Raw genomic sequence first — 13,755 nt, forward strand, 5'->3', positions numbered from 1 at the left:
TCTTCATACTTAATTGTTATCCATAAGTTCATTATAAAAGTTTCCATTTGACTTTCTAAAAAGAGAGTTTTTAAATCTAGTCTGTTCCCTCTTTTCCCCTGAGCTGCCAGTTTTCCTCCTGTCTGCTAACTTCCACCTGTCAAGCTCTGCTTAAGTCAGAGCTTACATTATAATAGCATTATGTTTAAGTGCAATTTCTCTCCAAACTGGAAGTTTCTCTTTTATCTTTTTCTCTTTGAACCCTTTCTCAAGCATCCTTGAATTGACTCTGAACTGTGTCCCTTTCCGTGTCTTACTACAACATCAAATATCTGAAAAGATAAAACAACTCAAACCTCTCTCCAGAGTCTACTCACAAAACTACAAAGACATGCCTGGAATGCCTGGTCCTTACATGAGCGGTCCAATGCAATTGATGTAATCAATAAGTAAATGCCAAAACTATAGGCTTTTAATATTTATCTAGAACTGTTCATACATTCATCACTTTTAGACATGAAGTTAGCACAGAAGGAGAACTGCCCTCCCACCCTCCCTCCTTCCTTCCAAAAACATACATGGAATGTCATGAACTGGGAATGATGCAGTGTAAGTGCTCTGTAAAAGTTTGGTTTTTACAAGGCAATGAAAGTTTGCCTGACCAGTAGAAGTCTCAGCCATCTGGAGGGTGGTGGAGTCTGAGTACTTTAAATGCTTTTGTCACACTTGGTCTATGCCATGGGCACAACTGGGCATTTTGTTCCATTGATGGTTTCTCTTCTTTTCCTGAAACCTTCATCTTTTCCCATCAGTTGAGAAGTCAATTTTTCTTACTATTGCTCCTCATCTAACAGTCACACCCCTGCTTGCACAGAGGAGATAAAGAATAATAGGCTGCTCCTGGGGCCTCAGCCCTGGGAACAGGACAGCCATTCCTGAGCCTGTGACAGAGTCTCCTGCACACAGAAGAGATGTCTATTCAACTCAGATAGGGAGTTAAGTGCTGTTCCACAGCAGAGAGTAAGTCAGCTGTGGTTCCTGCTCTCCTGCAGCCCCAGTCTGGTGGACAGGTGAGAACAATTTTCAAGCAACTGCAGTAGTGTGATGAGAATTTTGATCAGGTAATGAGAGGGGACTGTGTGAATACTGGCCCCAGAGTGAGTGTTGAGCCGGGGGTATGAGAGTGCATTCCACTCAAGAAGCACTCAGTTAGATCAACCCTACCAGGCAGTGTGGGATTTACAGCAGACATTTGAATAAACGTATGTGTGGGAAAATCTAAAACTAAAGCTCAAGGGAACAAGACTTGATTTCGCGATGTTTCAGAAAATCCTTTAACCTGCAGGTCTAACTTGGGGTGTAGTCCAGTAGCACGGAGTCCATGGACGCTGGACGCACGCACACGGTATGGACCTGCCTCCCGGAGTTCACTCACTCATTTTATCTGCTTGGTGTTTCAGTCCCTGCTCCGGATCCTGGAGACCCCCAAGGGCCGTGCTGCGTTCAGAGTTTCCAGTGGGTTCAACGGGTTGCTGTCCTTGCTCTCCGACCTGGAGGGGTCTCTTCATGAGCCTCCACTGCAGATGTGGGGGGCCGTGACCCCCAGCCAGACCCTGGAGCTGGTGCTGCACACACTCTGTGCGGTGTCTGCGGCGCTGCACCTGGACCCTGTCAACGGGGACTTCTTCAGAAGGAACGGGCTCTTTGAGAAGCTGGCCGAGGACCTCTGCCTGCTGGGCTGTTTTGGGGCTCCAGAGGAAGAGGGCGCGCCTCCACGCTCCTGGTCTGACACAAAGGTCAGGCCGTTTGCAGATTTGCTGAGCTCTGCCTTTTCCACCAGCTGCCCCTTCCCATCCAGGATACAAAGTTCCCTCCAGATCCTCAGCTTTCTGGACAGCATGGTTAGCGGCACCCTCCACCTGCGCAGGGACCTGAAGGAGTCCCTAAGGGCCGGACAGGAGCTGGTTGTGAATGCGCAGAAGGAAGACGCTGGCCGTGACCTCCATGGCAACGTCAGACAGTGGCCAGACCGCGAGGAGAGGTAGAGCTCTGCTGCTTTCTTCTGCTGTGGGGCCACCAGTGCATCTCTGGGCCGGGTTCATTTCTTACCCAAACATTCTGCGCAGGTGTAGTAGGCGGGAAGACTAAGATACAGCTTGGGTGCGAAGAAGTCCTCTGTGACTTGTCTTTAAGTCAGGTTAGCTCTGACTCCAAGTTCCTCTATCTTGGGAGCTGGCAGATGATTCAGTCTAAGTCAAAGGGGTGGAGGCCGTTGATTTTCTAAAAGAGTCTGCAAGGCCTGTAGGATGCCAGAAGCCAAGGGCAGGACCCTGCCTGCTCCTAAGAGGGTGCTGCTTGGGTCAGGCCTCCCCCGGTGTGCCTTACAGACTTGTCCTTTGGCGGCCTTGTCTCCTCCCCAGGGCAGTGCGAGAGGGATTGTGGGGAATGGGCTCCTTTCATTCCATTTGCAGGACACAAACCACAGTATCCATCCCAATCAGGGGACTCTTCCTGTTCTTTCTTCCTGCTTCCACTTGCTCCATCAAAGACAATCACTCCTCTCACTTCTGCAGGCCAGACTCCTCAACAGGCTCAGACTTTTGAAAAAAACTTTTCACTTTTATATCTGTAAAATAAATGCCACTGAAACTAGGGAGCACAAAGCGCCATCCCTGCCCCACACTGAAACTAGGGAGCACAAAGCGCCATCCCTGCCCCATCCATGTCCAGGTGGGAGGGAAAAGGAAAGATCGCAGCCATAGTTCATCTTTTTCCCCTTCATCCCACTAAGGCAACAAGGACCATTAATATTGCAATAAATTAGCCTTCTGAAAGATACCGTGCAGGTTTATCTAGAGAGTCTCATTTGCCAGACTTCAATGCTGGCTGCTGATGGTGAGGGATGGGTGTGAAATCCACGCTTATCAAGATGATCAGAAGTTGTTTTTTTGTAAATTAGTTGGTTGTCTGCTCTTGCATTCCTGCACAAACCAAGTTGCTCAGGATATATTCATTTGAAAAGGATTTTTGCCTCCTTTTTAAACTTTTAGAAGACTTTGGCCTTTCATATTCTTTCTTGACTGCTCTTACTGTCAAATTTATGCGAGCCTATTAGCACCAGTTTCACAGTGCTCCTTTTCTGTTCTCTGGAAGAGACTCTATGTAAAGACTATTTCTAGGCCGTTCAAGCCAGTAAAACACTGTAAGCCTGGTATTTTCTTGTGAGATTTATTCTTGTGAGAATAAATTTCTATTTATTCTTGATCATTCTTGGTGAGTTATCTTCTAAACCTTTTCCTCTCATTTCATCCATGCTTCAATTTATGGGCAAGAAGGCCTCTCATGTCTTCTTTTTTTCCACATCTTATATATATATATATATATATATATATATATTTCTTTTTATTTTATTTATTTATTTATTTTTATTGTTTTATTATTCATATGTACATACAAGGCTTGGGTCATTTCTCCCCCCTGCCCCCACCCCCTGGCTTACAACCCACTCCGCCCCCTCCCTCTCCCCTCCACCCCCTCAATACCCAGCAGAAACTATTTTGCCCTTATCTCTAATTTTGTTGAAGAGCGAGTATAAGCAATAATAGGAAGGAACAAGTGTTTTTGCTGGTTGAGATAAGGATAGCTATACAGGGAGTTGACTCACATTAATTTCCTGTGCGTGGGTGTTACCTTCTAGGTTAATTCTTTTTTATCTAACCTTTTCTCTAGTTCCTGGTCCCCTTTTCCTATTGGCCTCAGTTGCTTTTAAGGTATCTGCTTTAGTTTCTCTGCGTTAAGGGCAACAAATGCTAGCTAATTTTTTAGGTGTCTTACCTATCCTCACCCCTCCCTTGTGTGCTCTCGCTTTTATCATGTGCTCAAAGTCCAATCCCCTTGTTGTGTTTGCCCTTGATCTAATGTCCACATATGAGGGAGAACACACAATTTTTGGTCTTTTGGGCCAGGCTAACCTCACTCAGAATGATGTTCTCCAATTCCATCCATTTACCAGCGAATGATAACATTTCGTTCTTCTTCATGGCTGCATAAAATTCCATTGTGTATAGATACCACATTTTCTTAATCCATTCGTCAGTGGTGGGGCATCTTGGCTGTTTCCATAACTTGGCTATTGTGAATAGTGCCACAATAAACATGGGTGTGCAGGTGCCTCTGGAGTAACCTGTGTCACAGTCTTTTGGGTATATCCCCAAGAGTGGTATTGCTGGATCAAATGGTAGATCAATGTTTAGCTTTTTAAGTAGCCTCCAAATTTTTTTCCAGAGTGGTTGTACTAGTTTACATTCCCACCAACAGTGTAAGAGGGTTCCTTTTTCCCCACATCCTTGTCAACACCTGTTGTTTGTGGTGTTGCTAATGATGGCTATTCTAACAGGGGTGAGGTGGAATCTTAGTGTGGTTTTAATTTGCATTTCCTTTATTGTTAGAGATGGTGAGCATTTTTTCATGTGTTTTTTGGCCATTTGAGTTTCTTCTTTTGAGAAAGTTCTGTTTAGTTCACTTGCCCATTTCTTTATTGGTTCATTAGTTTTGGGAGAATTTAGTTTTTTAAGTTCCCTATATATTCTGGTTATCAGTCCTTTGTCTGATGTGTAGCTGGCAAATATTTTCTCCCACTCTGTGGGTGTTCTCTTCAGTTTAGAGACCATTTCTTTTGATGAACAGAAGCTTTTTAGTTTTATGAGGTGCCATTTATCTATGCTATCTCTTAGTTGCTGTGCTGCTGGGGTTTCGTTGAGAAAGTTCTTACCTATACCTACTAACTCCAGAGTATTTCCTACCCTTTCCTGTATCAACTTTAGAGTTTGTGGTCTGATATTAAGATCCTTGATCCATTTTGAGTTAATATTGGATCTAGTTTCAGTTTTTTGCAGACTGCTAACCAGTTTTCCCAGCAGTTTTTGTTGAAGAGGCTGCTATTTCTCCATTGTATATTTTTAGCTCCTTTGTCAAAGACAAATTGGTTATAGTTGTGCGGCTTCATATCTGGGTCCTCTATTCTGTTCCACTGGTCTTCATGTCTGTTTTTGTGTCAGTACCATGCTGTTTTTATCGTTATTGCTTTGTAATATAGTTTGAAGTCAGGTATCGTGATACCTCCAGCATTGTTCTTTTGACTGAGTATTGCCTTGGCTATTCGTGGCCTCTTGTGTTTCCATATAAATTTAATGATTTTTCAATCTCTTTAATGAATGTCATTGGAATTTTGATGGGAATTGCATTAAACATGTAGATACTTTTGGGAGTATCGACATTTTTACTATGTTGATTCTACCAATCCATGAGCATGGGAGATCTCTCCACTTTCTATAGTCTTCCTCAATCTCTTTCTTCAGAAGTGTATAATTTTCCTTGTAGAGGTCTTTCACATCTTTTGTTAGGTTTACACCTAGGTATTTGATTTTTTTTGAGGCTATTGTAAATGGAATTGTTTTCATACATTCTTTTTCAGTTTGCTCATTGTTAGTGTATAGAAATGCTAATGATTTTTCTATGTTGATTTTATATCGTACTAGCTTGCTGTAACTATTGATGATGTCTAGAAGCTTCTGAGTAGAGTTTTTGGGTCTTTAAGGTATAGGATCATGTCGTCTGCAAATAGGGATATTTTGACAGTTTCTTTACCTATTTGTATTCCTTTTATTCCTTCTTCTTGCCTAATTGCTCTGGCTAGGAATTCCAGTACTATGTTGAATAGGAGTGGAGATAGTGGGCATCCTTGTCTGGTTCCTGATTTTAGAGGGAATGGTTTCAGTTTTTCTCCGTTAAGTATAATGCTGGCTGTAGGTTTGTCATATATAGCTTTTATAATGTTGAGGAACTTTCCTTCTATTCCTAGTTTTCTTAGAGCTTTTATCATGAAATGATGTTGGATCTTATCAAAGGCTTTTTCTGCATCTATTGAGATGATCAAGTGGTTTTTTTCTTTGCTTTTGTTAATGTGGTTTATTATGTTTATTGATTTTCGTATGTTGAACCACCCTTTTATTCCTGGGATGAAGCCTACTTGGTCGTGGTGAATAATCTTTTTGATGTGTTGTTGAATTTGGTTTGCTGTTATTTTGTTGAGGATTTTTGCATCAATGTTCATTAAGGATATTGGCCTATAGTTCTCCTTTTTGGAGGTGTCTTTGCCTGGTTTTGGGATAAGTGTAATACTGGCTTCATAAAAATATGTTTGGCAGTTTTCCTTCCCTTTCTATTTCGTGGAACAGTTTAAAGAGGGTTGGCATCAGTTTTTCTTTAAAGGTCTGATAGAATTCAGCAGAGAATCCATCAGACCCTGAACTCTTCTTTTTGGGGAGACTCTTGATTGCTGCTTCAATTTCATTTTGTGTTATAGATCTATTCAGGTGATTAATATCCTCTTGGTTCAGTTTTGGATGATCATATGTATCTAGAAATCTGTCCATTTCTTTAAGATTTTCAAATTTATTTGAATATAGGTTCTCAAAGTAGTCTCTGATGATTTCCTGGACTTCCATGGTGTTTGTTGTTATCTCCCCTTTTGCATTCCTAATTCTACTAATTTGGGTTTTTTCTCTCCTCATTTTAGTCAGGTTTGCCAGGGGTCTATCGCTCTTGTTTATTTTTTTAAAGAACCAACTTTTTGTTTCATTAATTCTTTGAATTGTTTTTTTGGTTTCTATTTCATTGATTTCAGCTCTTATTTTTATGATTTCTCTCCTTCTATTTGTTTTGGGATTTGCTTGTTCTTGTTTTCCTAAGAGTTTGAGATGTATCATTAGGTCATTGATTTGGGATCTTTCAATCTTTTTAATATATGCACTCATGGCTATAAACTTTCTTCTCAGGACTGCCTTTGCTGTGTCCCATAGGTTCTGGTAGGTTGTGTTTTCATTTTCATTGACTTCCAGGAACTTTTTAATTTCCTCTTTTATTTCATCAATGACCCATTGTTCATTAAGTAATGAGTTATTTAGTTTCCAGCTGTTTGCATGTTTTTTGTCTTTACTTTTGTTGTTGAGTACTACTTTTACTGTGTTGTGATCAGATAGTATGCACGGTATAATTTCTATTTTCTTATATTTGCTGAGGCTTGCTTTGTGCCCTAGGATATGATCTATTTTGGAGAAGGTTCCATGGGCTGCTGAGAAGAATGTATATTGTGTAGAAGTTGGATGAAATGTTCTGTAGACATCAAGTAGGTCCATTTGATCTATTGTATATTTTAGATCTTGGATTTCTTTATTGATTTTTTTGTTTGGATGACCTATGTATTGATGATAATGGGGTGTTAAAGTCTCCCACAACCACTGTGTTGGAGTTAATATATGCTTTTAGGTCTTTCAGGGTATGTTTGATGAAATTGGGTGCGTTGACATTGGGTGCATACAGGTTGATGATTATTATTTCCTTTCGGTCCATTTCCCCTTTTATTAGTATGGAATGTCCTTCTTTATCTCGTTTGATCAATGTAGGTTTGAAGTCTACTTTGTCAGAGATAAGTATTGCTATTCCTGCCTGTTTTCGGGGGCCATTGGCTTGGTAAATCTTCTTCCAGTCTTTCATCCTAAGCCTATGCTTATTTCTGTCAGTGAGATGGGTCTCCTATAAGCAACAAATTGTTGGATCTTCCTTTTTAATCCATTTTGTCAAACGGTGTCTTTTGATGGGTGAATTAAGTCCATTAACATTAAGTGTTAGTACTGATAGGTATGTGCTGATTCCTGTCATTTAGTTGTCTTAGTTGTTTGAAGGTTTGATTGTGTGTACCTAAGTTGAGGTTACTCTCTACTTTCTTGCTCTTTCTTTTCCTGTGGTTTGGTGCTGCCTGTCTTTTCATGGTTAAGTTGGGTTTCACTTTCTGTGTGCAGAATCACTTGAAGAATCTTTTGTAGTGGTGGCTTTGTGGTCACATATTGTTTTAGTTTCTGCTTATCATGGAAGACTTTTATTGTTCCATCTATTTTGAATGATAGTTTTGCTGGGTAGAGTATCCTGGGGTTGAAGTTATTTTCATTCAGTGCCCAGAAGATCTCACCCCATGCTCTTCTTGCTTTAATGTTTTTGTTGAGAAGTCTGCTGTGATTTTGATAGGTTTACCTTTGTATGTTATTTGTTTTTTCTCTCTTACAGCCTTCAATATTCTTTCCCTAGTTTCTGAACTTGTTGTTTTAATGATGATATGTCATGGGGTAGTTCTATTTTGATCTGGTCTGTTTGGTGTCCTGGAGGCCTCTTGCATCTGTATGGGAATATCTTTCTCTAGATTTGGGAATTTTTCTGTTATTATTTTGTTGACTATATTATGCATTCCCTTCGCTTGCACCTCTTCTCCTTCTTTGATGCCCATGATTCTCAAGTTTGGTCTTTTGATGGAGTCGGTGAGTTCTTGCATTTTCTTTTCACAGGTCTTGAGTTGTTTAATTAATAGTTCTTCAGTTTTTCCTTTAATTACCATTTCATCTTCGAGTTCTGAGATTCTGTCTTCTGTTTGTTCTATTCTGCTGGATTGGCCTTCTGTTTTGCAGTTCTGTTTCGTTCTTTTTTCTGAGGTTTTCCATATCCTGGCTGGTTTCCTCTTTAATGTTGTCCATTTTTGTCCTGAGTTCATTTATCTGTTTATTCATCATGTTCTCTGTTTCATTTTGGTGTTTATATAGTGCTTCTACGGTTTTCTTTATTTCTTCTTTTGCTTTTTCAAATTCTCTATTTTTGTTGTCCTGGAATTTCTTGAGTGTCTCCTGTACATTTTGGTTGACCATATCCAGTATCATCTCTATAAAATTCTCATAGAATACCTGTAGTATGTCTTCTTTTCAATTATTCTTGTGGGCTTCATTGGGTTCTTTGGCATAGTTTATCTTCATTTTGTTGGAGTCTGGATCTGAGTATCTGTTTTCTTCATTTCCCTCTGGTTCCTGTACTAATTTTTTGCTGTGGGGAAACTGGTTTCCCTGTTTTTTCTGTCTTCCCGTCATTGTCCTTGGTGTTGTTACTGTCCCTGTACTATGTGCAATTAAGTATTTTCTAGCTTGTAATAATAATAATAATAACAATGGTAATATTTAGAATGGAAGCAAGAAGTTAAAGAAAAAGGGAAAAACAAATAAACAGACAAGTAGGAAAAAACAAAACAAGGAATCAAACAAAAAAATTTCAAAGGTATAAACAGGGAGCTTTGGTGTACTAATCGACAGTAAACTGAACAGGCATTAGAGAGACAGAGAGAAGATTGAAAATAAAAAATAAAAAGAATAAAGATAAGAATAAAAATAAGAAATAAGTAAATGAAATAAATATATATATATAAAAATAAAATAAAACAAAATGAAAAATAGAGAATAAAAAAAATAAAGAAAAACCCTCCAAGTTCAAATGCAATGAAGTTTCAGTCTTAATAATTTTGGTGTCCATCTCAGTCTCCAATCCTGGAGATGGTGCCTCAGATGTTGTTCTGTAGTTGTCTCATCAAAGGGGACACATAAAGTAGAGCAAAACTGTACAAAAAAAAAAAAACCCCACAAAGTGTCCCAAGTTCAAATACAATACACTTTCAGTAAGTTTTTCAGCATGCAGGTGTAGTTCGGTTGTTTTTTCATCAAAGGTAGGGAGAGAGAAAAAAAAAAGAGTCTGGAGACAGGTCTGTGAATGGTGTCTGAAGTTGTGTCTTGCCTGCCGGCTGCTGTCAGCCTGCTGTTGCTGGAGGCGTTATTTATGCAGATCTCTGGGGTGAGCTTAACACTCACCTGGCCCCGCAGGCTTTGTTTACTCAGAGTTCTCCTGTGCACAAGCTGCTGCTACAAGCTTTCCCCTTTCCAAGCACACTGGGGGAGACGACACTGCACCCGCTTTCTCAGGCCTGCGTGTTTGTTTACAGCTCCTGTGGGAAGTGGGTCTTCCACCCTCTCCTGTGGAGTTTTCCTCCCACTGCCACTTTTACAAGTTTTTCCGCTCCTGATTACTGGGCGGTGCTGCTTCTCCTGCCAGCCACTGTGTTTGTTTACAGCTCATGTGGGAAGTGGGTCTTCCCTCCTCTCCTGTGGAGTTTTCCTCCCTCTGCCACTCTCACAAGCTTTCCCGCTCCTGGTTGCTGGGCGCGTGCCCCTGCTCCCTCTGGAGCCTCTCCAGCCTGGCCCAGCTTGTTTATATACAGTTTCAGGAAGGATTCCCTTCCCCCACTCTTTGGCACTCAGTGCGCCCCACCCTCTTTCCCACCTGTCTTTATTGTTCTTATTGCTTATTACTCAGTTTCTCTTTTTTCCCTGGGTGGAGGTCAGTCTGTCCAGGGGGCTGTGCTGATCTGGCCCAGGGTTGTCTGTGGGAGTACCGTAGTACTGGTAAGCTCACCTGGTCCACATCTTCCTATGCCGTCTGGGTGCAGGCGACTGGCGGCCTGGGGGCCCTCCTGGTTTCTCCGTTTGACATGAAGTGGAGATTCTCTGTGCGGGCTGGAGGTGTGGAGGGGTCAAAGTTTTGCCTCTTCAAGTGGTTTTGCCTGCAGGGTGTGTCTCCAGCATCTCTCCAATATTTCACTATAGGAGGCACGCTTTCTGCTTCCTCCCTCTAGCCGCCATCTTGGAATCTGTCTTCTATATTTTTTGAGATGGGCATCTTGCCATGTAGCTGACACTGATCTTGAACTCTGGAACTCAAGTGATCCTCTTCAGCCTCCACAGTAACTGGGACTATAGGTGTGAACCACCATACCTTGCTATCTTCTTAACATTTGTCTTCTGTTAGGTTAGCCCCATTTCTCATTTTGAACATTATTTCTAGGTACTTTCTTTTGCCTTTCCTCCTTCAGCATTTTTTGTCAGAGCTTGCTTTATTATTTATTTGTTTATTTATCTATTTTATCTTTTGGCAGTACTAGGATTTGAACTTAGAGCTTGCTCTTGCTAGGCAGGTGCTCTATTATTTGAACCATGATTCCAGCATGAGAGGATTATTTTTGAATGTTTCCTTTGGATGAACTTTTGGCGTTTCTTGTTTTTCATACTTAAATTTTCCATTTTTTTGGTTCTGATTATTTTATCCTACCTTTGGGCTTATTCTGGTATTCTTTTTCTTTTTTATAAATTTCTATGTTTTTAAAAATTATATTGTTGTACTGGAGGTACATTGTGACATTTACAAAAGTTCTTACAATATATCATAATTGAATTCACCCCCTCCATCAGTCTTCTTTATCTTCTCTCCCCCCATTTCCAGAATGGTTTCAAAAGGTCTCATTTTTCTATTTTCATACATGAGTACATAATATTTCTACTACATTCAGCTTCCTTCACCCTTTCCTCAAATCCTCCCTCATCGCAGGGCTGTTTTACCTTCCTGTTGTCTGTTTTTTAAAAAAGGCATTTTTGTTTGTCTCAGATAGCTATACAGGGAGTTTCCTTGTGACATATCCATGTATCTATGTATTATAACCTGAATTGGTTCATCCCTTCTATTTTTCTCCTTTCTACCTTAGTCCCCTTCTTATGGTGATTTTGACGGGTTTAAAAATTCTATATTTATTCTCTATAGAAAGTACATCAACCATATTCACCTTCTTAACTTCCTTCTTTTATCTCCCTCCCTCATATGTGACTGCCCCTTAGCATGACCTGTTTTTCATAATATTGCTGTATTGGATTGGGCCTATATTCCACATATGAGAGAAAACATGCAGCCTTTGGCCTTCTAGCCTGACTTACTTCACTTAACATGAAGTCCTCCAATTGTATCTATTTCTGGTATTCTTTTTCTTAACTTGAATGATTAGAAGACTAATTTTCAGTCTTCTTTTTAAAATATTTCTTTCTCTGTATCCTTCAAGTTTCATTTTCTTTCTTTTTTTTTTTGCAATGCTGTGGTATGAACTCAGGGCCCACCCCTTGATGCGCCACCAGCCCTTTTTTTCTGATGGTGTTTTTCGAGATAAGCTCTCATGAACTAGTTGCCTGGATTGGCTTCAAACTGTGATCCTCCTGATCTCTGCCTCCTGAGTAACCAGGATTACAGACACGAGCCACCTGTGCTCGGCAAGTTTCATTTTTGATATTATTCAGCACACATTATTTTCCTCCTTTCCTTTAAGATTTCTAGTTGATGCTTGAATACTGTTTCTATTTTGAATTTCCAGTGTTACAGGATGGTTCTGGTCATCCTTTTCTTGCTGACCTTTGCTTAACCATGGGGAAAAAAGTGGACCCTGGATTCTGTCCTTTGCAATTAGTTGAGGTTAACATCACGGCGTCATTGAGGTAAATTTTTGTTAATATTCCACTTGTGCACAGAAAGGATGTACACTCTCCAAATGTTAGAGCCAGCATTCTGTTCATATCCATTGGATTAAATTTATCGACCATTTTGTTCAACTTTCCTGAATTACTAAATTTTAAATCTGCTTGGTATATCAATTATTGAGAAAGTTATATTGAAATCACTCTGATACACATAGATCAATGTGTATTAATTTTTGCCATACCTATATTTTAAGCTGTAGGAATCATATAGATTTAGAATTATTAGATCATCTTATGGAGACACAATTTTTTGTCATTATGTGGAGATCTGTTTATTTCTACTAGTACATTTTGCCTTATTGCCAATTTTGTCTAATAATATCAATACATCAGCTTTTTTGATTAGTGTTATTTGGAAAATTTTTCATCCTTTTGTTAACTTTTGTGTGTCCTTATGTTTAAAGTGTTTCTCTTTTAAACAGTTGAGAGCTAGTTTTTGTTTTGTTTTACTTTGAGTCTTTTTTTTTTTTTGTAGTTTTGGGGATTTGAACTCAGGGCCTAGGCAAGTGTTCTACCACTTGAGCCATGCCTCCAACCCCTTTTAGTTTGTTTAAAAAACCTAGTGGTTTGTTTGGCTATTTAACTGGAGAGTGTTATGCTTTTACATTTTTGTAACTATTGGTAGATTTGGAATGATTGCCGCTTTGCTATTGTATATTTTCTATTTGTCCTGCTTTTCTTTATGCCTTCTTTTCTTGTCTTATTTTGAATTAGTTAATTTTTTTCATTTACTAGTATAGAACTTATATTTTCTATGATTACAGTCTTTTAGTGTTTACCCTAAAGTAATTTAATAGGCATCCTCACAATGTTTAAAGTTAAACCTGACCTTCAACCTCCTTCTGGTTAAGATGTAAAGGATCTTAGAAGTCTTTAATTTCTTCACCCTTTGATTCTTGTATATTATTGTTGTTCAGTATTTTAGTTTAACTTGTTTTAGTCCCTTAAGTGAGATATTTATTATTTTATACAAAGTTTACTTATATTTGCCAACATACTTTCAATATATATGCAGCTGTTCCCCATTCTTCTTGCATCTACTCTCTTCTATCTATCTGGGACTATTGTCTATTTTCCGGTAGGACTTCATTAGACTTTTCTTTAGTGATGGTGTATTTGTGGCAAACTCTTCTAGGTTTTTTCTTAGTCTGAAAAATATCTGTTTTCTCCCTAATTGCTGAAAGATGGCTTTGTTTGGGTAGCATTTCTTGATCAACAAGCTGTTTTCTTACAAAGGTCCCCCCTCACCCAATGGTTTCAATTGTTGAATTTGGTTTTCTTTTGAAGGAAATTGGCCATTTTTCTCTGGGTTCTTTTAAGATCTTCATCATTCCTGTTTTGTTGTTTTATTACCATGTTTTTTGTGGATTCTTTTAAAAAATTATTCTCCTTAATATCCAGTGGGATTTCTGAATCTGATAATTGGTGTCTTTCATCAATTATGGGTGTTCTCTTCATTATATCTTGCTCACTTTTTTCTATTATGACTTCTTAGATCCAA

The 13,755-nt window shown here is 39.4% G+C and overlaps 1 protein-coding gene across 9 annotated transcripts in view; it reads left to right on the forward strand.

The window, feature by feature from the left end:
• Wdfy4 (WDFY family member 4) overlaps positions 1 to 13,755 on the forward strand; it is a 293,488-nt gene that overhangs the window by 56,105 nt on the left and 223,628 nt on the right. For all 9 annotated transcript variants that reach the window (XM_074079382.1, XM_074079385.1, XM_074079383.1 and 6 more), the window contains one exon: positions 1,440 to 2,020. In XM_074079382.1, coding sequence (XP_073935483.1) covers positions 1,440 to 2,020 — 581 coding nt within the window. The remainder of the gene's footprint in view (positions 1 to 1,439; positions 2,021 to 13,755) is intronic.

The sequence above is a fragment of the Castor canadensis genome, chromosome 7 (genome assembly GCF_047511655.1).
Source record: "Castor canadensis chromosome 7, mCasCan1.hap1v2, whole genome shotgun sequence".
Taxonomy (NCBI): domain Eukaryota; kingdom Metazoa; phylum Chordata; class Mammalia; order Rodentia; family Castoridae; genus Castor; species Castor canadensis.